Source organism: Zosterops lateralis, assembly GCF_965231275.1.
Source record: "Zosterops lateralis genome assembly, chromosome: 31".
In the NCBI taxonomy this organism is placed as follows: domain Eukaryota; kingdom Metazoa; phylum Chordata; class Aves; order Passeriformes; family Zosteropidae; genus Zosterops; species Zosterops lateralis.
In genome coordinates, this window is record NC_139791.1 from 3,523,222 (window position 1) to 3,545,072 (window position 21,851).

The 21,851-nt window shown below is 52.6% G+C and overlaps 2 protein-coding genes and 1 long non-coding RNA gene across 3 annotated transcripts in view; 2 read left to right on the forward strand and 1 right to left on the reverse strand.

The window, feature by feature from the left end:
* The window catches only part of LOC310920682, a 241,096-nt gene that overhangs the window by 53,371 nt on the left and 165,874 nt on the right, over nucleotides 1-21,851 (forward strand). The window lies entirely within an intron of this gene.
* Nucleotides 2,332-3,264, forward strand: LOC310920654 (olfactory receptor 14A16-like; the record flags this gene model as incomplete). The annotated part of the gene is made up of 1 exon (XM_083880716.1): nucleotides 2,332-3,264. The coding sequence occupies one exon, from the start codon at nucleotides 2,332-2,334 to the stop codon at nucleotides 3,262-3,264; it is 933 nt and encodes a 310-aa protein (XP_083736842.1).
* LOC310920704 (olfactory receptor 14A16-like) overlaps nucleotides 15,424-21,851 on the reverse strand; it is a gene marked incomplete at both ends in the record, with an annotated part of 52,116 nt that continues 45,688 nt past the window's right edge. Inside the window, one exon of the mRNA XM_083880765.1 lies at nucleotides 15,424-16,093. Within this exon, the coding sequence (XP_083736891.1) occupies nucleotides 15,424-16,093 (670 nt within the window). The remainder of the gene's footprint in view (nucleotides 16,094-21,851) is intronic.

Here is a 21,851-nt window from a genome sequence, read left to right on the forward strand (position 1 = left end):
TCCAAGTGACCATGGCCTCAAGCACATGAGCACAATGTAGAGACAAAGCAGCTGTGTGCTCAGTGGAATGGACACTGGGGACAGAAGAGGAGAGCCCTGGGAATGCTTGAAGGGTGGTTTCAGAGATGGTGGATCCTTCTGACATACTAGAGAAGAGCCAGAAAAGAAAAAATACCAAGGGCAACTGTGGAGGCCCAAACTAGGAAGAAAGAGAAAGGAATTTCTCTCTCAGGAAAGGGCTGTGGTGAAACACATCCCCCAGAAGGAGTGTGGAGCAGCCCAAGGCTCTGTGTGGCCAGGCAGAGGCAGGCAGGAGGCAGAGCTGTCAGCAAAGGAAGGGCCCAGCCAGGTGGGGCAGCTGGGGGATGACGACAGCCTGCAGGGACAGAGGCGCAGGGCATGGACACCGTAGGACAGCCTGGGCTGCACAGGGCACAGGGATGGGCAGCAGTTGCAAGGCCCTGACACAGCCAACTCCTGCAGCACTTGGGCTATGGCAACAACCCAGTGGCCCTGGAAGAGCCCTGAGCAAGGAGGGAGGGACAGTTGCCTTGGCAGGGGCTGAGGCTCAGGCCTTGTATTCATGAAACACATCCAGGTTTGCTCAGCATCAAATACACCTTTGCCTTGTTTGTCCCAACCTGTCATCACTGCCTCCAGTTTCCTAATCTAACTGGAACATGGGGACAGTTTCTCAGTTGTATCCCTCAGCGGGACCCATTAAAACTTCAAGAAACTGGAGTTTCAGTTTGACTTTGAGTTCTCAAAAAGTTTTTTAAACACGGTCAGGGACTGACACCACTGTAAACAACACCAAAGCCCCAGGGGGCTCATTAAAGTCCTTGTGCTGTGTCTGTGCTGCTGAGCTGGGCTGAGCTCCTGGCACAGAGGCAGCTCCTGGCAATCAAGGAGAGCTTCAAAAAGACATTTCTCATGAGGAGCAGCTCCGCTTCCAGCCCAGCAGGGCTGAGGGAACTGCCGGCAGGTACCTGAGAGCAGTGAAGCAGATAGAAGCGTAAAGCAACTGGAAGGACAATTCTGAGATTATTCATGGAAAAATCTTCAAACCTCCTAAAAGCTCTAAACTTCTTCATGGAGAAATCTTCTGACACAGTCAGTCTGTGGCTGCAGAGATCTCCTAAAGCTGAGCCAGGACAGGACTGACAGCACTGTAAGGATGGCTCTGCTGCCCTTTCTGCTTTGGGGGAGGATGTGCTCCAGAGCGGGGCTGCCCTGGGCACCGTCAGAGGGACAGGGCAGGACGGCTCCTGCTGCCAGGGACGGCTGCAGGGGCTGAGGCTGGGGCTGCAGCCAGGGCTGCCCAGGGCTGTGGTGCAGAGCAGGTGCTGCAGCCCTGAGGGCTCTTGGCCAGGCCAGAGCATCTGCCACCTGCCAGGGGCAGCTCTCAGCCTGCCTAGGAGCTCCCATGGACTGTGGGGAGAAGTTGGAAGGTGGAAGGAGTGACCCCCATCAGGGCAGATTCCTCCTGCTGTGGAGATGGTGCTGCATGGCCAGAGCTGCTCTCAGCTTTCTCCTAAAGGAAAGGGAAAGGGGCTGTCAGGGTTGTCTGTGTCACAGAGACTCCTGCACTGTCACCCTGGGCATCAGCAGATCTGCCTCAGAGCTCCCTCAGAAAGTGCCTCCTCACCCTCCTCTACCTACAGACAGCACCAGCAGCACCTTGGCTTGCAGCATCTCTGTTTGTCTGAGCTGCCCTTAAGGCCCTGGTGCCAGGGAGATGCCCCTGGGCAGTGGCCTGTGCTGGGAGGGGTGTGCAGGGCAGAGCTGAGCCCCCAGGGCTGGGCTGGGCTCTGGGAGCACTGGCAGGGACAAGGCTTGGATAGGGAGAACCAGCTGCCAGTAGGCACAACTCCAGGCAGCAGAGAGGCAGACCAGCTCTAGGTATCCCTTCCTTTCCAGCAACACAGGAAAAAAAAGCAGAGAAGAATTTATGGAAATTTATTTTGAAATTGCAGCTTTCAGAAAGTCCATTTTTTTTTCAAGTATGTTTTAAGTTCTGTCATTCTGAAATAGAAAGATATTTTATTAACAAAACTCCCCTGTGTGGGACCAGCAGGTCTGACTGCACTTAGGCACAGGGAGCCCTGTTTTCCCTCTGGGCTCCACAGTCTTCAGGTTGAGAGTGATGCTTAAGATGAGTCTGTAACTCAGCAGCACAAACATGAATGCAAAATCGTAGCAAAATTCCCTTGCAGGAAGAGAAGTGAATTTGAGGGGATTCCAAATACAATATATAGGATTGACTCAAATAAATTAGTCCCAAATTGAAAATGTCTTCTTTCAACAGCCGACCATGCCCAGAGTGAAGAAATGTCCAACAGCAGCTCCATCAGCCACTTCCTCCTGCTGCCATTGGCAGACACGAGGCAGCTGCAGCTCCTGCACTTCTGCCTCTTCCTGGGCATCTCCCTGGCTGCCCTCCTGGGCAACGGCCTCGTCATCAGCGCCGTGGCCTGTGGCCACCACCTGCACAGCCCCATGTTCTTCTTCCTGCTCAACCTGGCCCTCACCGACCTGGGCTCCATCCTCACCACTGTCCCCAAAGCCATGCACAACTTCCTCTGGAACACCAGGAACATCTCCTACTCAGGGTGTGTGGCTCAGCTATTTCTATTTGTATTTTTCATTTCAGCAGAGGTTTCCCTCCTGACTGTCATGTGCTATGACCGCTACGTGTCCATCTGCAAACCCCTGCACTACGGGACCCTCCTGGGCAGCAGAGCTTGTGCCCACATGGCAGCAGCTGCCTGGGCCAGTGGCTTTCTCAATGCTCTGCTGCACACAGCCAATACATTTTCCCTGCCCCTGTGCCATGGCAATGCCCTGGGCCAGTTCTTCTGTGAAATGCCACACATCCTCAAGCTTTCCTGCTCCAAATCCAACCTCAGGGAACTTGGGCTTGTGGTGCTAAGTGCTTTTCTATATTTTTGCTGTGTTGTGTTCATTGTTTTCTCCTATGTGCAGATCTTCAGGGCTGTGCTGAGGATCCCCTCTGAGCATGGACGGCACAAAGCCTTTTCCACCTGCCTCCCTCACCTGGCTGTGGTCTCCCTGGTTCTCAGCACTGGCACATTTGCCTACCTGAAGCCCCCCTCCATCTCCTTCCCATCCCTGGATCTGGCAGTGTCATTTCTGTACTCAGTGGTGCCTCCAGCCCTGAACCCCCTGATCTACAGCCTGAGGAACCAGGAGCTCAAGGCTGCAGTGTGGACATTGATTACTGGACGATCTCAGAAACATTAAATTGGTTGCCAATTTCTGGCAATCACTTGTAATAAAAGTCATCTTTGATAGCACTTGTTGATTTGCTTGTCAGGCTTTTTCCCTTTCAGTTTTTAATACTGGCTAGAAAGAAAGTTCTTTGTTCCCTTTCTCATTTTAGTCCTTTCCATCTTGACTTTGACCCACAGACTGTTTCAATAAAGCGCTGTGATCTTGGTGGCTTTAAATGAACAGAAGGTTCTCCAAACAAAGTTTTTAACAAAGATCCCCATTTTCTTCTCTCCTTGTGGGCTGCAGCAGTCATGACTGCACACATGTGTGTGCAGATCTGGGGTCAGATCAGGGCTGGCACAGCAGCTGTGCCCAGCACCAGCAGCCCTTGGTGTTGCCAGTGCTGCTCCCGTGGCCCTGCCCCGCTGCCCTCCTGGCCCTGGTGTTGCTGTAGGGCCTGAGGGCTCTTGGAGCCAGGCACAGGGCTGGGGGTGGCAGTGCCAGGGCTGCAGCAGGGACAGGCCATGGGCACTGCTGGGGCAGCGCTGACGCCTCAGGGCAGGGCCTGGGGCTCCAGGCTCCTTGCCCAGGCTCTCTCCAGAACACGCCCAGGCCAAGGCTCAGCACAGAAAAGCCCTGTGAGCAGCCCCAGGGTGGCCGTGGGCAGGCTGGGGACAAACAGCATGGCTGGAGCTCTGCAAGGGCCCTGGGGGAGATGGGAAGGAGCAGCAGAGCAGGGGCTGATCCATCCCCACTGCGCTGGACACCCCAGGGCAGCATCCCAGAGCGTCCTCATGCACCTGCCAACAACATCCCCCCTCTGCAGCCCTGGCCTCTCCCCCAGCTCACACAGGTGCAGGATCCTTGCAGGCACAGACAGGGCAGCACTGGCTCAGGAGCCTCTGATTGCAGTGCCCAGAGCAGGCCTGAGCACCCCCATGGTGTTGGTGTGGGGAGATGCACCTGAGGGAGCACAAATGCCATCAGCCCCTGGGGCCAGGAAGGGCTAGGGGATGGAAGGGTTTTGGGGATTAGGTTTGCTCCTTTTTTACTTTAAAGAATTTTTTCCCCATAAGTTACCAAGTTTACTAAGTGTTGGATATTTAGAGTCTTGGCCAAAAACAAAGAGATGGCCAAAAGCTCGGTTGGACAGGTTGTTTTCTTATCTGTTGTAACTCCAGAAGGGAGGGGGTAACTGCCTTCCCTGATAACAAGCCAGCTCTTAAAAGTGGGGTGGGGTATTATCTCTTGTCTCTGCTCAGTCTTTTATAATCCCCATGGGAATATCTTCTGTTAACACACCATTAAACTCACGCATGGTATGACACATTTCATCATCCTATTGTGAGATGCTCTACCAGAGAACAGAAGACAAACCATTTCTACTGAGATAAAATGGAGCCACAAGTATCACCAGGCACTCCGGTGCTCCCATGGGACTCCCAAAGGAAGACCAGACCCTCCTCGAGACCCCTGGCTCCACAGGACCATCTGTGCTTCCAACAGGACACATCTGCCTCTCCAGGAGGGCTGACTTTGGACTGTTTCCAACACCCTGACCAACAGGGCATGAGGTTGTATTTCTGACTCTGTCAGGGTTTTCTGGGATTCCTTGTGTGTTTGTTTGCTTATTCTTTTGTACCATAACATTTGGGGGTTTTTTAAATATCCCTAGTAAAGAACTGCTATATATACCCCTAAAATCTTTGCCTGACAGCCTTTTAATTGCAAATTTATAATAATTTGAAAAAAGGGGGGGGGGGGGCTTACATTCCAAGGGAGACTCCAATCTTCCTTGGCAGATATCTGTCTATTCAAACCAAGATAGATTTTGGTGCCCAACATGGGGCCCGAGGGCAATGAAATGAAAAAGGAATAGCAGTTCTTAGGTGACCTAAGTTCCTGTGTATAGAAGTTTTGTTGGACAGCATTATGTGGTCGAGCTTTCCCTGCTTTGGGTAGCACGTGGCTGTGGCTGTATTTCTGCCATTTGCAGGCCCTTATCTAAACATGGGCCCTATAACTAAGGCTACTGTGGCTGTCATCCAGTTTATTTTATGGGTTAATAAAGTGAGAAAATTAGGATTTTTAATTTCCTCTGGAAGGCAGGCACCTGGATTCAGGGCTATCATACACTAATTGTGTGGTTTTGGGGTTACTTTACGAAGGTACTTTCTGTGAGGAAATGACAGCAGAGGAAGTTTTCTCCCAATCCTTCACTCAGCTCTTTGAGTCTACCTCACCAGTTTTTGAAGGGTTTAAATCTTCTCTGAATGCTAATTATATCATACAGTGGCTGGTGTTGCTAATAAGCCTATTCTATTTAGAATTCAGAGATAAGGGAAGATTGACCTGGATAACCAGCTGATACCTACTCCAGAGAATAGGGATTCAACCCCAGAGCCTGACCCTGTCCCACAGCCTGCCTCAGAAAGGACCCACCTGGACTGGGTTGAGGTTCTGGTAAAAGAGATGTACGAGATGGGGCAGATGCTGAGGGAGTACATTTGCCCAGCTCATGGGAAACTCTCCCCCTGCCCCGAAAAGGCAGAGTCTGATGGTGCAGCAATGGAACCCACAGATGTTACAACCGTCCAGGTTCCAGCTGAATCACAGGGGCAGTCACAGCCAGCAGCAGTCGCCCCTCTGGAAACAAGGAGGTCTGAGATGAAAGCGATGCAGTCTGCTGGTAAGGATAAGAAAGAAGGGCCTTCACAATCCACAAGAGAACCACAACTTGAGATCATCACTGAGTCCCTGTCATATGAAAGTCTACGTAATCTGCAAAAAGATGGTGTACGACGGGGATGTGAGGCTTTATACAGCCTGGCTACTTTGGGTCTGGGACATTATGGGTACAAGTGTACAACTGGATGGTGTAGAGGCAAGGAATTTGGGGCCCTTGACCCAGGACTCAGGTATAAATCAGATATTTGCAAGGGAGCAAGGGCCCCTTTCCCTTTGGGAATGACTTTTTACAAGTGTGACTCGAGAGAGATCTGTCCACAGAGACAGAATACAGGAGCACAACAATAGACTGCACTGGAAGACCCTTGAAGAAGGGATCCAACAGCTGAGGGAAGTGGCAGTGTTGGAAGTACTTTTTGAGAGGACTGGACAGCATGATAATGACCCCGACAAGGTGAGATGCACAGAGCACATGTGGAATCTAGCAACTCATGGGCCATCTCAATATGCAACATTCCTTGCAACAATTATTGCCAAGGCCAACCAAGAAACAGTGGGTTCTGTTGCCAACAAACTCAGAAATTATGAAAGTATGATCAGTGGCCTAATGCAGGCTCATGTCTCTGCTGTGGTGAAGGAACTCAAAGAGGAGATAAGGGAGATGAGGGAGGAGATGAGGAGAAACGGTTCCCACGTAGCACCAGTGCAAGTCACAGGCCCCAGAGTCAGAGCCCAATGCTCCCCAGCTAGAGAAAGAGGGTACACCCCACAAGCTGACCTGTGGTTTTATCTCCGTGACCATGGGGAGGACATGGGAGTGTGGCATGGGAAACCCACATCTGTCCTGGCAGCACGAGTACTTGAGCTTAAGGAGAGAAGCACTCACCGAGGGGGTTCCACAAAAATGAAGGTAGCCTCAGACTCCCATGACCAAGCTACCAGGTATTACGGAGGTGGGGATGCTGTGTTGGACCCCCTTGAAGGAACCTCTACCATGTATATCCAGGAAGAGAATGATAACGAGTGCTAGAGGGGCCCTGCCTCTAGCCAGGAAGAGGCACGGGAAAATCGGGTTTATTGGACAGTGTGGATTCGATGGCCTGGTACATCAGAGCCACAGAAATATGAAGCTTTGGTCGACACTGGGTCTCAGTGTGCTCTAATGCCATCAGAACGTGTAGGGGCAGAACCAATTTCCATTGCTGAGGTGACAGGGGGATCACAGGAATTGACTCTGTTGGAAGCTGAGGTGAGCCTGACCAGAAAGGAATGGCAGAAACATCTGATTGTGACCAGCCCCGGAGTGTATTTTGGGCATAGACTTCCTCAGGAGTGGCTATTATAAAGACCCTAAAGGACTCAAATGGGCTTTTGGGATAGCTGCTGTGGAAGCAGAGGGAATTAAGAAATTGAATACCTTGTCTGGACTATCAGAGAACCCATCTGCAGTAGGACTCCTGAAGGTAGAAGTGCAACAAGTACCTGTTGGCACCTCGACGGTGCATCGCCAGCAGTATCGGAGAAATGGAGATGCCGTGATCCCCATCCACAAGATGATCTGAGAGCTGGAGAGCCAAGGGGTGGTCAGCAAAACCCACTCACCCTTCAACAGCCCCATCTGGCCTGTACACAAGTCTGACAGAGAATGTAGACTGACTGTGGACTACCGTGCATTGAATGAAGTGACTCCACCGCTGAGCACTGCCGTGCCAGACATGCTGGAACTCCAGTACGAGCTGGAGTCCAAAGCAGCAAGGTGGTCTGCCACTACTGACATCGCCAGTGCATTTTTCTCCATTCCTCTGGCTGCAGAATGCAGGCCTCAGTTTGCTTTCACCTGGAGGGGCGTGCAGTACACCTGGAACCAACTGCCCCAGGGGTGGAAACACAGCCCCACCATCTGCCACGGACTGATCCAGGCAGCACTGGAGAAGGGTGAGGCTCCAGAACATCTACAATACATGGATGACATCATTGTGTGTGGGAAGACTGCAGCTGAAGTGTTTGAGAAAGGAAAGAAGATCATCCAGATTCTCCTGGAAGCCAGTTTTGCCATCAAGAAGAGCAAAGTCAAGGGGCCTGCCCGAGAAAATCCAGTTCCTAGGAGTAAAGTGGCAGGATGGACGGCGTCAGATTCCCACTGAGGTCATCAACAAGATCACTGTGATGTCCCCACCGACCAGCAAGAAGGGAACACAAGCTTTCATAGGCGCCATAGGCTTTTGGAGAATGCATATTCCTGAGTACAGTCAGATTGTGAGCCCTCTCTATCTGGTTACCCGCAAGAAGAACGATTTCCACTGGGGCCCTGAACAGCAACAAGCCTTTGTTCAGATCAAACAAGAGATTGCTCACGCAGTAGCCCTTGGCCCAGTCAGGATGGGACCAGATGTGAAGAATGTGCTTTACTCTGCAGCCAGGAACAACGGTCTGTCCTGGAGCCTGTGGCAGAAGGTGCCTGGGGAGACTCAAGGTTGGCCACTGGGATTCTGGAGCCGAAGTTACAGAGGTCCGAAGCCAACTACACTCCCACAGAGAAGGAGATCTTGGCTGCCTATGAAGGAGTTCAAGCTGCCTCAGAAGTGATTGGCACAGAAGCACAACTCCTCCTGACACTCTGACTACCAGTGCTGGGGTGGATGTTTAAAGGAAAGGTCCCCTCTACCCACCATGCCACCGATGCCACATGGAGAGGGTGGATTGCTCTCATCACACAGCGCGCCCATATTGGAAACCCAAATCGCCCTGGGATTTTGGAAGTAATCACTAACTGGCCAGAAAGTGAAAACTTTGGTCTCACAGATGAAGAGGAGCAGGAACAAGTGACAAGGGCTGAAGAAGCTGCTCCATACAACCAACTGCCAGCAGAAGAAACACGCTACGCTCTTTTCACTGATGGTTCCTGTCGCATCGTAGGGATGAAACGGAAGTGGAAAGCAGCCATATGGAGCCCCACATGACAGGTCGCAGAAGCCACTGAAGGAGAAGGTGGGTCAAGCCAACTTGCTGAACTCAAAGCTGTTCAATTGGCCCTGGACACTGCTGAAAGAGAGAAGTGGCCAAAGCTCTACCTCTACACTGACTCGTGGATGGTGGCCAATGCTCTGTGGGGTTGGCTGGGAAGGTGGAGAAAAGCCAACTGGCAGTGTAGGGGAAAACCAATCTGGGCTGCTGATGAATGGAAAGACATTGCCACTCGAGTAAAGAAGCTACCTGTAAAAGTCCACCATGTAAATGCCCATGTCCCCAAGAGTTGGGCTAATGAGGAGCACCGGAACAACAAACAGGTAGATCAAGCTGCGAAGACAGAGGTGTCAAAGATAGATTGGAAACACAAGGGAGAGCTGTTCCTAGCTCGATGGGCCCATGATGCCTCAGGTCATCAGGGCAGAGATGCCACCTATAAGTGGGCACGAGACCGAGGGGTGGATTTAACCATGGACAGTATTTCCCAGATTATCCATGACTGTGACACATGTGCTGCAATCAAACAGGCCAAGCGGATGAAGCCCCTGTGGTATGGTGGGCAGTGGTCCAAATATAAGTATGGGGAAGCCTGGCAAATTGACTACATCACCCTTCCCCAAACCCGCCAAGGAAAGCGCTACGTGCTGACCGTGGTGGAAGCCACCACTGGATGGCTGGAAACCTACCCTGTGCCTCATGCCACTGCCCAGAACACCATCCTGGGCCTGGAAAAACAAGTCCTGTGGAGACACGGCACCCCTGAGAGAATTGAGTTGGACAACGGGACCCATTTCAAAAACAGCCTTATAAACACCTGGGCCAGAGAACATGGTATTGAATGGATATATCACATTCCTTATCACACACCAGCTGCTGGAAAAGTTGAACAGTGCAATGGACTACTAAAGACTACCCTGAAGGCATTTGGCGGGGGGACCTTCAAGAATTGGGAAATGAACTTAGCCAAAGCTACCTGGATGGTCAACACCCAAGGGTCTATTAATCGAGGTGGTCCTGCCCAGTCTGAACCCTTGCACACAGTGGATGGAGATAAAGTCCCTGCAGTACATATGAAAGGCATTTTAGGGAAGACTGTTTGGATTAATCCCGCCTCAGGAAAAGGCAGACCTATCCGTGGGATTGTCTTTGCTCAAGGACCTGGTCACACTTGGTGGGTAATGCAGAAAGATGGGGAAACCCGTTGTGTACCACAGGGAGACTTAATTTTAAGTGAGAACAGTGTGTAACATTTTATTCTCTATGTGTATGCATATCTTTGTAAGAATGTATTGATTTGGATATGATGTAGATGGTAATAGAATAAGGGGTGGATTATGTCCTGGGTTGCAGTGTAGGATGTACACAAAGTATTTATTCTATCACCATCTTCATGAACTGTTGAAACCAGGTGGGCTAGTGTTTTCCCAAGCCCCCTGCCTCTTCTGCTAATGGCCTCTGGAGTGTCTTCTGCTAATGGCCATTAACGCCTTTGGGGTGTCTTCTGCTAATGACTTTTGAGATGTCTTCTGCTAATGGCCCATGAGTCACAGGTAACTCCCTCCAGGGGTTATCTCTGTTAATGGGCCATCAAGGACCCATTTCACACTTCTCATGCTATTGTGAGATGCTCTGCCCAGGGGGAGGAGCCAAGCATTCTCACTTGGATATAAGCTGGGATTAGGGACAGTGCAAGCAGCCCTGACCCACTGGATTCCCAGAGGACCAGAGCTCCCAGACATTTCTACAGGATCACTGCTTCAGGAAGAGCACCTCACCTGGACTGCTTCCACCATCCTGCTCAGGTTGTATTCTGACTCTGTCAGTGATCCTTTGTGTTATTGCATTTATTTTATTTTACTTTTACCTTTTTACCTTTCTTCTTATTAAATTATATCTCTGACTTGAAGCCTCTCATTCATTTTGCTTTCAAACCACAACACTGGGGAACACTGGGAATGCTGTGGGAGACACTGGGACATACTGGATACACTGGGAACGCTGTGGGAGACACTGGGACATACTAAGAGTGATACTGGGACAAACTGGGGACAATGTGAACACTCTGGGAAAGACTGGGGGACACTGGGGCGTGCTATGGAAGATACTGGGGGGAACAGGAAGGGAATGGGAATGAACTCAGGTGTATTGGGAGAGACTGGGCTGTACTGGGAAGGCCTGGAGGGGTTGAATGAGTGGGTCCTGCCTCTGTTGTCGCCCATTTGTGGATGTTTCCGCCAATCACTGCCCGCACCCAATCAGAATCAGGGATCGGAGCCTCAGGGTAGTGCCTGCACTCGGCGCCATCTTTTCTTTTTGCCTGTAACTCCCATCATGCCCCGCGGCCCAAAGGAGCCCCACTGCAGCCGGGACTACAATGCCCATCATGCCCCGCTCTCCACAGAGCACACACCCCCCCCCCCCCCCTCCCCGTGATATCCACCCCCCCCACACGTCCCGTAACCTCCGGAATCCCTAAGTGCCCCCTCAGCGACCATTCGGGACCCCCCGAAAGCGCCCCCAGATCCCCTGAGTGCTCCCAACCCCAGAGATGCTCGTTAGAGCCACTTTTGGAAATTCATCTCCTATTCGGAGCCCCTCAGAACACAGTTCCGCAGTTAAAATTCCTGCCGTGCCGAGGGCGCTAAGCAGCCCGCAGAGAGTGCTCCAAGCTCCCCGCAAGTGCTCCCGGGCCGTAAACATTTTCCCCGAGCACTTCAATTCTCGGCTCGAACGCAGAAGTGTCCCCCAAGTGCCTTCCCGGACCCACAATCGCCCCGCTCGAGCCACTTCCGGGACTACAGATCCCAGCACGCCACGCGGTTCACCTGGAGCGCTATTCCAGTCGTGACTCTATCTCCCATCATGCCCCGCGCCCCTCAGAGAGTCATTGGGGCTGCGCCTCGGACTCCCGTGATGCTCCGCGGCCCCGTTAAACCGTGACATACCTGCGCCTACAACTCCCATCATCCCCCGCGCCCCAGAGAGTCCCCTCAGAGCCCCCCAAGTGCCCGCCCGGACCCCGAAGGGCCCCAGATTCCCCTCCCTGACCTCCAAGTGCCCCCCTGGACCCCCAGGTGCTCCCCGGACCCCGAATTGTCCGACAGAATCCCTAAGTACCCCTCCAAGTGCCCACCTGGCTCCTCCAAATGTCCTCCAGGCCCTCAAGTTCTCTCCAAATTCCCTCCCCAGACTCAAAACTGCCCTAAATGTTCCCCAGAAATGTCTCCTTGAAATCCAAGTAACCCTTTTTACCCTGTCTGAGAAAATTATAAAAGAGATTATCAAAGGACTTAAAAATGGACTAATTACCATAAAGAGGGAGAAATCAATACCAATAAGAGTCAATTAATTAATGAAGGAGATTGTGCTAGTTAGAACCAATGACCAATTTTTTTTTTGATTGCTAAAAATGTATAGATTTTTAAGTATAAGTATAAAAATAGGTAATAAATATACCAAATAAATTATAAATAAGATAAATATACTTATAACTTTATTTTTCAATAGATTTTAATTATCAAGGAAAATTCACGATTTTTTATTTAATATTTTGGGTTTTCTGTCCCAAGGTGGGCAATGTCAGACATGGTGAGGCGGGGATGAAGAGCAGGTTGTCCAAACAGGGTCAGCCTGCAAGGGGCTCATTTCTCTACATGCCCGGACCTCCTAAGGAGACATTCAGGACCAAGATCACTCGGGGAATGCTTCTATTGCCTCTTCTCTGAACTGAAAAACTAAAAAAGCCCTGCCCTTGATAAAAAGAAAAAAATCATGAGGTGCACTTTGAAATCTTCCTCAATAAGAGAACTCCAAACTGACTCCAAGCAGCTGCACAAGCCCTGGAGACTCAAAGAAAATTGAAAGAGGAAAAGGAGCTCCTATAGAAAGGACTTTCTATATTTTCATGAGCTCCACGCTGGATTTGGGGCTGAGTCCAGGAGCCCCAGGCAGTGAGAGAAGGTTGAAGAAGCTGCTCAAGGAGTCAGAAGCAAAAGTCCAAGTCCCTTGGAGCATCCCTGGGCCCCAGGGAGGGCAGGGAGTGCCAAAGGCTCCCCAGGGACTGGTGAGAGCAGATCCTTGAGGGCAGGATTGCAGGGAGGCCAAGGCTGTGAGCAGGGAACTGCAATGCGGAGCAAGGCCTGGGCTGGTTGGAGGCAGCAGAAAGGCCAAGGGCTGAGCCCAGGGCTGGGACAGCAGGGCCTGTCCCTCGCGGGTGCCTCGGGGCTCTTGGTGGGGCACTGGGATGGCAGGGGCAGCAAGGACAAATGTCCTCAAGCTGCAAGCCCTGGCAGCCTCCTCAGGGAGGGGCCAGGCAGAAGCAAAGTGCAGGCCCTGAAAGGAAAGTTCCTCCTGTGGGGCCTCCAGAGGCACTGCCAGAGCCCAGGGGACAAAGGCCTGGCTGCCTGTGGCCCTGCCAGCCCTGCCCAGCCCTTGGCCATGTGTCCTGCAGGCTGTGCCCCCTGTGCTGCTGCTGCTGTGCCCTGGCCGGCTGCACACGCCCATCTCGCTGCTCCCCCAGCATTTCTCAGCCCAGCATTTCTGTGCCCTCCCTGGGCTCCCTGCACCCAGCGCTGCCGGCTCCTGGCACACAGAGCCAGCCCATGGCCCAGCCTCACGCTGGGACACCTCCTGCACCAAAATTCTGCCCTGCCAGGGACTTTTCTTTTTCCTCAGCTCCAGCCTGAACCTTCCAAGCTGCACTTTGGGGAGGTTTCCTTCTCTTCCCACTGCCAAGGAAAGCTCTGTCTGCTGCTGTTCACAAACAGAGAAGGGCTGGAGGGAGATGTGGTGGTCAGAAGCTGTTTGGGGCACAGTGACCATCAAATGGTTGAGATTTTAAATATTCTGTGTAAGAACTAAGGGCATCAACAAAACTTCTACACTGGACATACAGAGAGCAACCTTCAGCCTGTTCAGGTTGCAGATTTAGGGAGTGCCCAATCAGGCACTGATTTTTTTAAGGGAAACAGCCCTTAAAAAAGAGGGGCTCCAGGAAGGATGGATATGCTTCAAGAAGTAAATTTTGCAGAAACAGGAGCAGGCAAAGTGTGCACAAAGATAAGCCAGTGAGGAAAATTACTGCCCTTGCTACCCATTAAGCTTTTTCAGGAACTCAGGTGGAAAAAAGAGGGTGTATCCCATTGTGACAGAGTGGAAGGCAACTTGGGAAATGTTTATGGATTTTGTTATGTCATGCACAAATAAAATTAGAGAGTTGTAACCTCAATGAGAACTTAACCTGTCTGCTTCTGTGAAAGATACTAAAAATCTTTTAATCAATAAATTAATGGCAAACAGAAGGGTAAGGAAAACCACCATTCTTTATTGGGGAGGATATGGTTACCAAAGATGAGGAAAAGGCTGAGATACTTAACCCCTTCTTTGCCTCCATTCTCAACAATCAGACAGTCCTCAGGATAAGTGCTTCCTGAGCTGGTAGATGGGCACAGGGAGCAGAAGAGCCCCCCTGGAATCCAGGAGGAAGCAGCTGCTGACCTGCTGAGCCACTCAGATGCTCACAAGTGTCTGTGGGACCAGATGGGATCCATCCTAGGGGCAGGAGGGAGCTGGTGGATGAGCTCCCCAAGCTGCTCTCCAGCATTTCTCATCACTCCTGGCTCCCCAGGGAGGTCCCAGAGTACTGGAGGGGCCAATGTGAGCCCATCCCCAAAGAAGGGCTGGAAGGAGGATCTGGGGAACTCCAGGCCTGTCAGCCTGACCTGGGTGCCTGGAGAGGTTATGGAACAGATCACCTTGAGTGCCATCACAGGGCACCCACAGGATGGCCCAGGGATCAGACCCAGCCAGCGTGGATTTCAACATCTGCATTGATGGTCTGGATGAGGGGATTGAGTCCACCATCAGCAGATTTGCAGATGACACCAAGCTGGTTGTGAGTGTGGATCTGCTGGAGGGTAGGAGGGCTGTGCACAGGGCCCTGGACAGGCTGGATCCAGGGCCCAAATCCAGCCATGGGAGGTTGAACAAGACCAAAGGCCGGGTCCTGCCCTTTGGCCACAACAACCCCTGCAGTGCTCCAGGCTGGGGACAGAGTGGCTGGAGAGTGGCCAGGCAGAAAGGGAACTGGGGCAGTGCTGGACAGCAGGCTCGACATGTGGCAGCAGTGTGCCCAGGTGGCCAAGAAGGCCAATGGCCCCTAGCCTGGATCAGGAATGGTGTGGCCAGCAGGAGCACAGCTGCTGTGCTCAGCACTGATCTGCCCCCAGCTCTGCACACAGACATTGCTGCTACAGCTCCAGAGAAGGGAACAAAAGGGGAATCTCAAGTGAAAACTGTGCTGGAAGATCCTTTGGTTCATTTACAGCCACTGAAAGCACAGCTACTCATTGACAGAGTCTGGGGCCACAGCGTAGGTGAAGAAAATCAAAATAATGAATGGCACAAACAATGACCTTTCTTTGTGGACAATGTTGAAAAACTAAATCACAGAAAAAAGATAAACCACAACAAAACCAAAAACAACTATCAAGGATGGCTTTTATTACAAGTGATTTGCAGAAACGGGCCAGCAGTTTAATATTTCTGAAATTGTCCAGTGATCAGTGTCCACACTGCAGCCTTGAGCTCCTGGTTCCTCAGGCTGTAGATCAGGGGGTTCAGGGCTGGAGGCACCACTGAGTACAGAACTGACAGGGCCAGATCCAGGGATGGGGAGGAGATGGAGGGGGGCTTCAGGTAGGCAAATGTGCCAGTGCTGAGGAACAGGGAGACCACAGCCAGGTGAGGGAGGCAGGTGGAAAAAGCTTTGTGCCGTCCCTGCTCAGAGGGGATCCTCAGCACAGCCCTGAAGATCTGCACATAGGAGAAAACAATGAACACAAAACAGCCAAATGATAAACATATGGAAAACAAAAGAAGGCCAAATTCCCTGAGGTAGGATTTGGAGCAAGAAAGCTTGATAATCTGTGGGATTTCACAGAAGAACTGGCCCAGGGTATTGCCATGGCACAGGGGCAGGGAAAATGTATTGGCTGTGTGCAGCAGAGCGTAGAAAAAGGCACTGGCCCAGGCAGCTGCTGCCATGTGGGCACAAGCTCTGCTGCCCAGGAGGGTCCCGTAGTGCAGGGGTTTGCAGATGGACACGTAGCGGTCGTAGCACATGATGGTCAGCAGAGAAAACTCTGATGCAAGGAAGAAGACAAACATAAAGACCTGAGCAGCACATCCTGCATAGGAGATGTTCCTGGTGTCCCAGAGGGAATTGTGCATGGCTTTGGGGACAGTGGTGAGGATGGAGCCCAGGTCGGTGAGGGCCAGGTGGAGCAGGAAGAAGAACATGGGGCTGTGCAGGTGGTGGCCGCAGGCCACGGCGCTGAAGACAAGGCCGTTGCCCAGGAGGGCAGCCAGGGAGATGCCCAGGAAGAGGCAGAAGTGCAGGAGCTGCAGCTGCCGTGTGTCTGCCAATGGCAGCAGGAGGAAGTGGCTGTTGGACATTTGCTGTGTCTGGACATCCCAACCTGCAGAAGGATGAAAGACAGTAACATTTGAGTGGAGATTTCTCACAGAAAACTCAAAGCCCTTTCTCACAGACCATTCCCTGCCACTAAGAACCTCCCCCTTGTCTATGCGAAGCAGAACTTCCTTAACCTTGGTTACTGGAGCCCTGTTTGCTGCTGGCCAATTTTCAGTGGGGAGCCAGAGCTTGACCTTCAGGACACCTGGGAGTCAGCCCTGACCTCAGTCAAAGCAGGGGAACAGTGAGGGCAGGGGCCAGTCCTGGTGTTTGAACTTGGACAAAGAATCTCCTCCAAAGGCATGGGATCTGCCAGGCCAAAGGGATGGGAATTGCAGGAGGCAGAATGTGAGATCCTGCTGCACCTGGGGAGATCAGAGAGTCCAGTGAGGCAGGAGGATTGTCTCAACCTTAGTGCAGACTGAGGGGAGCTGCTCAGTCCCTCTCTCCTGTTTCCAGCTGCCCTGGACTTGCACTTTTCTGAGAACCACTCCCGTGTTTCCCTGGAAAGCCAGGAGACACTGCTGAGAGCAGAGGGATCCCTGGCACACAAAGTGGCTCCTGCCTTTCCCAAAGTCAGGCAGAGTCAACTCATTCCCAGCCTGCCAGCCTGCCCTGCCCAGAGCTCCCCAGGGCAGAGGGAGCTGGGACACCCCATTGCTGTGCTCAGCCTGCACAGGAGGAGCCCAAGGGCTGGGCCTGAGCCTGCAGCTGCAACTGCCATTCCCAGAGAGCCCCTCAGCAATGCCAGGAGCACCTGGGCAAGGCAAGGAGAGAGAGAGCTGGGCCCTGAGGAAAAGCCTTTCCCTGCCCAGCCCTGCACAGCCCCTCCCAGGCAGCAGCAGTGCAGGACAGTGGCCCTGAGGCCCTGGTCAGCAGGGAATGGGCACATGGCAGGAGAGATGCCCTTCATCTCTGGGCTGCTCTGCCACCCCAGGAGGGGACTGAGGGCCCTGAGCCCCGGGGCTGAGGGCTGTGCTGGCTGGGAGGGGACACAGGAGCTGTGCTGCTCAGGGAAGTGTGTGCCCTGCAGCTGCTCGGGGCTGCAGGGATTAAAGAACAGCTCCCCCAGGCCTGGGCACCATGGAAAGGCAATGCTAGATTAATCTGGAGACTGGGGAGCTGGAGGCACTTGCTGAGGTTCCCAGGAATCTTCAGAACTATGAGACCCACAGCCCCTGCTCTGCCCTGCACAACTGAGTTTCCATTGCCAAGGTGAGCCAGTGAAAAGTGGGAGCACAGATTCAGCAAAGCAGGGAGACAAGCAGGAAACTCCTGCCCTGTGTTCTCATGAAAGGTCTCCTCAGGAATGACCTGGGCATGAGCTGGAGCTCTCAGCAGCCCTGGCCCTCAGAGCACCCTCTCCATAGCAGCCAGACCTGCCCTGGCAGGAGTCACTCCTTGCACCCACACCTCCCCTCCACCATCCATGGGAGCTCCCAGGCAGGCTGAGAGCTGCCCCTGGCAGGTGGCAGATGCCCTGGCCTGGCCAAGAGCCCTCAGGGCTGCAGCACCTGCTCTGCATCACAGCCCTGGGCAGCCCTGGCTGCAGCTCCAGCCTCAGCCCCTGCAGCCGTCCCTGGCAGCAGGAGCCGTCCTGCCCTGTCCCTCTGACGGTGCCCAGGGCAGCCCCGCTCTGGAGCACATCCTCCCCCAAAGCAGAAAGGGCAGCAGAGCCATCCTTACAGTGCTGTCAGTCCTGTCCTGGCTCAGCTTTAGGAGATCCCTGCAGCCACAGACTGACTGTGTCAGAAAATTTCTCCATGAAGAAGCTCAGAATTTTCAAAAGTTGTGAAGATTTATCTGTGAATAATCTTCCAGATTTGTCCTTCCAGTTTCTTTTCTGTCTGCTTCACTTGTTATAGGTGCCTGCAGGGAGTGCCGTCAGCCCTGCTGGGCTGGGAAAGGAGCTGCTCTTCAGGAGAAATGTCTTTTTGAAGCTCTTCTTGATTGCCAGGACCTGCCTCTGTGCCAGGAGCCTAGCCCAGCTCAGCAGCACAGACAAAGCACAAGGAATTTAATGAGTCTCTTGGAGGTTTAATGCTGAGTCCCTGAGAGTCAGGTAGAGAAACCTCTCAAGAATTCAAAGTCATAATCAAACTCCAAAGTTTCTTGATGTTTTAATGGGTCCCACTGAGGGACACGCCTGACAAAGTGTCCCCAGGTTCCAGTTAGAGCAGAACACTGCAGGCAGTGATTACAGGTGGGGATAAACAAGGCAAAGGGGTCTCTGATGCTGAGCAAACCTGGATGTGTTTCAGGAATGTCAAGGGCCAAGGCCTGAGCCCCAGCCCCTGCCAAGGCACATCCTGTCCCTCCCTCAGTGCTCAGGGCTCTTCCCAGGCCACTGGGATATGGGGATGTGCAATGCCAAGGGCAGGACCATGGGGCGGCCCCTGCCAGGCTGCTGAGCAGGGCCAAGGAGGCAATGAGGCCCCAGGGCTGCAAGGGTCACTTGTCTCCTGCTCATGGCTCAGGCCCAGGCCCAGCAGCCATGGCCCAAGTGCTGCAGGAGTTGGCTGTGTCAGGGCCTTGCAGCTGCTGCCCATCCCTGTGCCCTGTGCAGCCCAGGCTGTCCTACGGTGTCCATGCCCTGCGCCTCTGTCCCTGCAGGCTGTCGTCATCCCCCGGCTGCCCCACCTGGCTGGGCCCTTCCTTTGCTGACAGCTCTGCCTCCTGCCTGCCTCTGCCTGGCCACACACAGCCTTGGGCTGCTCCAGACTCCTTCTGGGGGATGTGTTGCACCAAAGCCCTGCCCTGGGGCAGAAATTTCTTTCTCTTTGTTCTCAGTCTGGGCCTCCTCAGGTGTCCTTGGCATTAATTCTTTCTTTCCCTGGCTGTTCTCTACTATATCTAAAGGATCCACCATCTCTTTAAACCACCCTTCAATCCCTCCCAGGGCTTTCTTCTGTTGTCCTCATTCTCCATTCCTGTGAGCACTGAGCTCCTTTGTTCCTCTATGGTGGGCATGTAGTTGAAGCTTCAAAACTGCATCTTGGGAGATCTCTGGGCCCTTTCTAAGTTGTTGAGAAATGAAAACATTCTGCTCACAGTCTAAGAATATCACTAGAGGCCCAGACCACACAGGCCGGTCTGTAATGGCAGTTTTTGTCTATGAAGAATCGTTGTGTAGACAGAAGTTTGGACATAGAATCCCAGTTTTCACCATTGGCACCTAGATGAGAAAGGCAGTTTTAATCTACTGGAAGGAAAGCACTGAGCCCCAGTGTTTGGTGGTAGATGAGAGACAGCCCTTGGGAGGCCAAGATGAGCCAGACTTGTCTCTCCTGGCAGCTATTGGCCACGAGAAACCCATGGATATAGGGAACTTTTTAGGGGTTATCAATTTCAGCCATGGGTACTTGGAAATAGGGATGATTCTTTTCCATAGGAAGGAAAGCACTGAGCCCCCAGTGCTCCAGGGGCTGATGAGAGACAACCCTCAGCATACCAAGATCAGCTGGACCTGTCAGGTGGCCCCTGGGAGGCCAAACCAGCCAGACCTGTTCCATGTGCCCTTGGTTCCATGAGGCCCCAGAGTGTCACAATATTCTCTTTGCTTCTGAGGTGTCACAATGGCCCCTTTGCTTCCATGAGGCCCAGCAGGGTCACAATGGCCCTTTGGTTCTGTGGGGCCCTGCAGTGTCACCATGGTCTCCATGATTCCAGGGGGCCTTGCAATGCCATAATGGTCTCCATGGATCCACAGTGCCCTGCAGGATCACAACGGCCCTTTGGGTCCACGAGGCCCTGGAATGCAACAATGGCCTCTTGGTTCCACAAGGCCCTGCTGCTTCCCACTGGCCCCTTGGGACCATGCAGCCCAGCAGTGCCACAGTGATCCCCTTGGTTCCATGAGTCCCTGAAGTGTCCCAATGGCCCTGGGATCCCTGGTACCCTGCAGTGTCACCGTGGCCCATTGGTTCCCCAGAGTCCCCATTTTGTCACAATGGTCTCCATAGAAAGGAAACACCTGAGCCCCAGTGTTTCAGGGTCAGATGAGCAGCAGTCACAAGAGGCCAAGGGCAGCCAGATTAGATGGTGCTGGCAGATTTTGTCTGGGAGTAATTCTTGTATATAGAGAATTTTAGAGGTGGAATACCAATTTTGGATATTATTGTATGGAAAAGAAGGATAGTTCTTTTCCATAGGAAGGAAAGCATGGAACACTGATGTTTCAGGGGCTCATGAAAGGAGGCCACCAGAGCCCAGACCAGCCAGACCTCTCTGTCCTGGTAGCTTTTGTCTGAAAGTAACCCTTGGATATAGGGAAATTTGGAGGTGAAATCCCACATTCAGCCGTTTCTGGGTTGATAAGTAGGATGGTTTTTTTCCACTGGAAGGAAAGTACAGAGCCCAAGTGCTTCAAAGGCAGAAGGGGAGAGAGGTGGGTCCTGGGAAGCCACAACAGCCAGACCTGCTTGTCCTGGCAGCTTTTGCCTGGGAAGAATCCTTGGACATACAGAATTTGAGAAGAGGAATCTCAATTTTGACCATGGACGCCTTGAAGAGAAGAACGGTTCTTTTCCACTGGAAGGAAGGCACCAAGCCCCAGTGTTTCAAAAGCAGGTGAGAGGCAGCCCCCAAGAGGCCAAGGGCAGCCAGACTTGTCTGTGCTGGTAGCTTTCCCTTGGGAGAAATCCATGGATGTACGGAGTGTTGGAGGTAGAATCTCAATTTTGGCCATGGGTGACTGGACAGGAAGGAGAATTTTTTTCTTGCGGAAGGAAAGCAGAGAGCTTCAGTGCTTCAAAGACAGATGAGAACCAACCCTAGAGAAGCCAAGGCCAGCCAGACTTGTCTCTCCTGGCAGCTTTGGTCTGGGAGCTATCCTTGGATATAGGGAATTCTGGATGTGGATTCCCAACTTTGGCCATGGGCACCTGGACATGAAAGGCGCTTTTTTCCTGTAGGAAAGAAAAGCACATTGTCACAGTCTTTCAAATGCAGATGAGAGGTGGCCCCTGGGTGGCTAAACTAGCCAGGTCTATCTCTCCTGGCAGACTTCATCTGGGAACAATCTTTCCATAAAAGGAATTTTTTAGGAGGAAGCCTGTTTTTGGCCATGGGCCCCTGGAGGAGAAGGACAGTTCTTTCCCACAGGAAGGAGAGCACAGAGCCCCAGGGCTTCAGGGAAAGATGAGCAGCAGCCCTCAACATGCCAGGCTCAGCCAGACCTGTCCAGCAGCCCCCGGGAGGCCAAAACAGCCAGGCCTGTTCCATGTTCCGTTGGTTCCATGGGGCCCCTGAGTTTCACAATGATCCCCTTGATTCCATGAAGCCCCACAGTGTCTCCATGGCCCCTTGGTTCTGTGAGGTTCTGTACTGTCAGCAATGCTCTCCTTGGTTCTGCACTGTCACAGTGGCCACACAAAGGCCCAGGGGCTTAAAAGACAGAACATGAGCCCAGCCCATGGTGTGGACCCTCCTTCTCCTGGGGTTTGTGTCTCACCCACGCTGGCTCCCAGGAGTTGGTAGCTGTATGTGT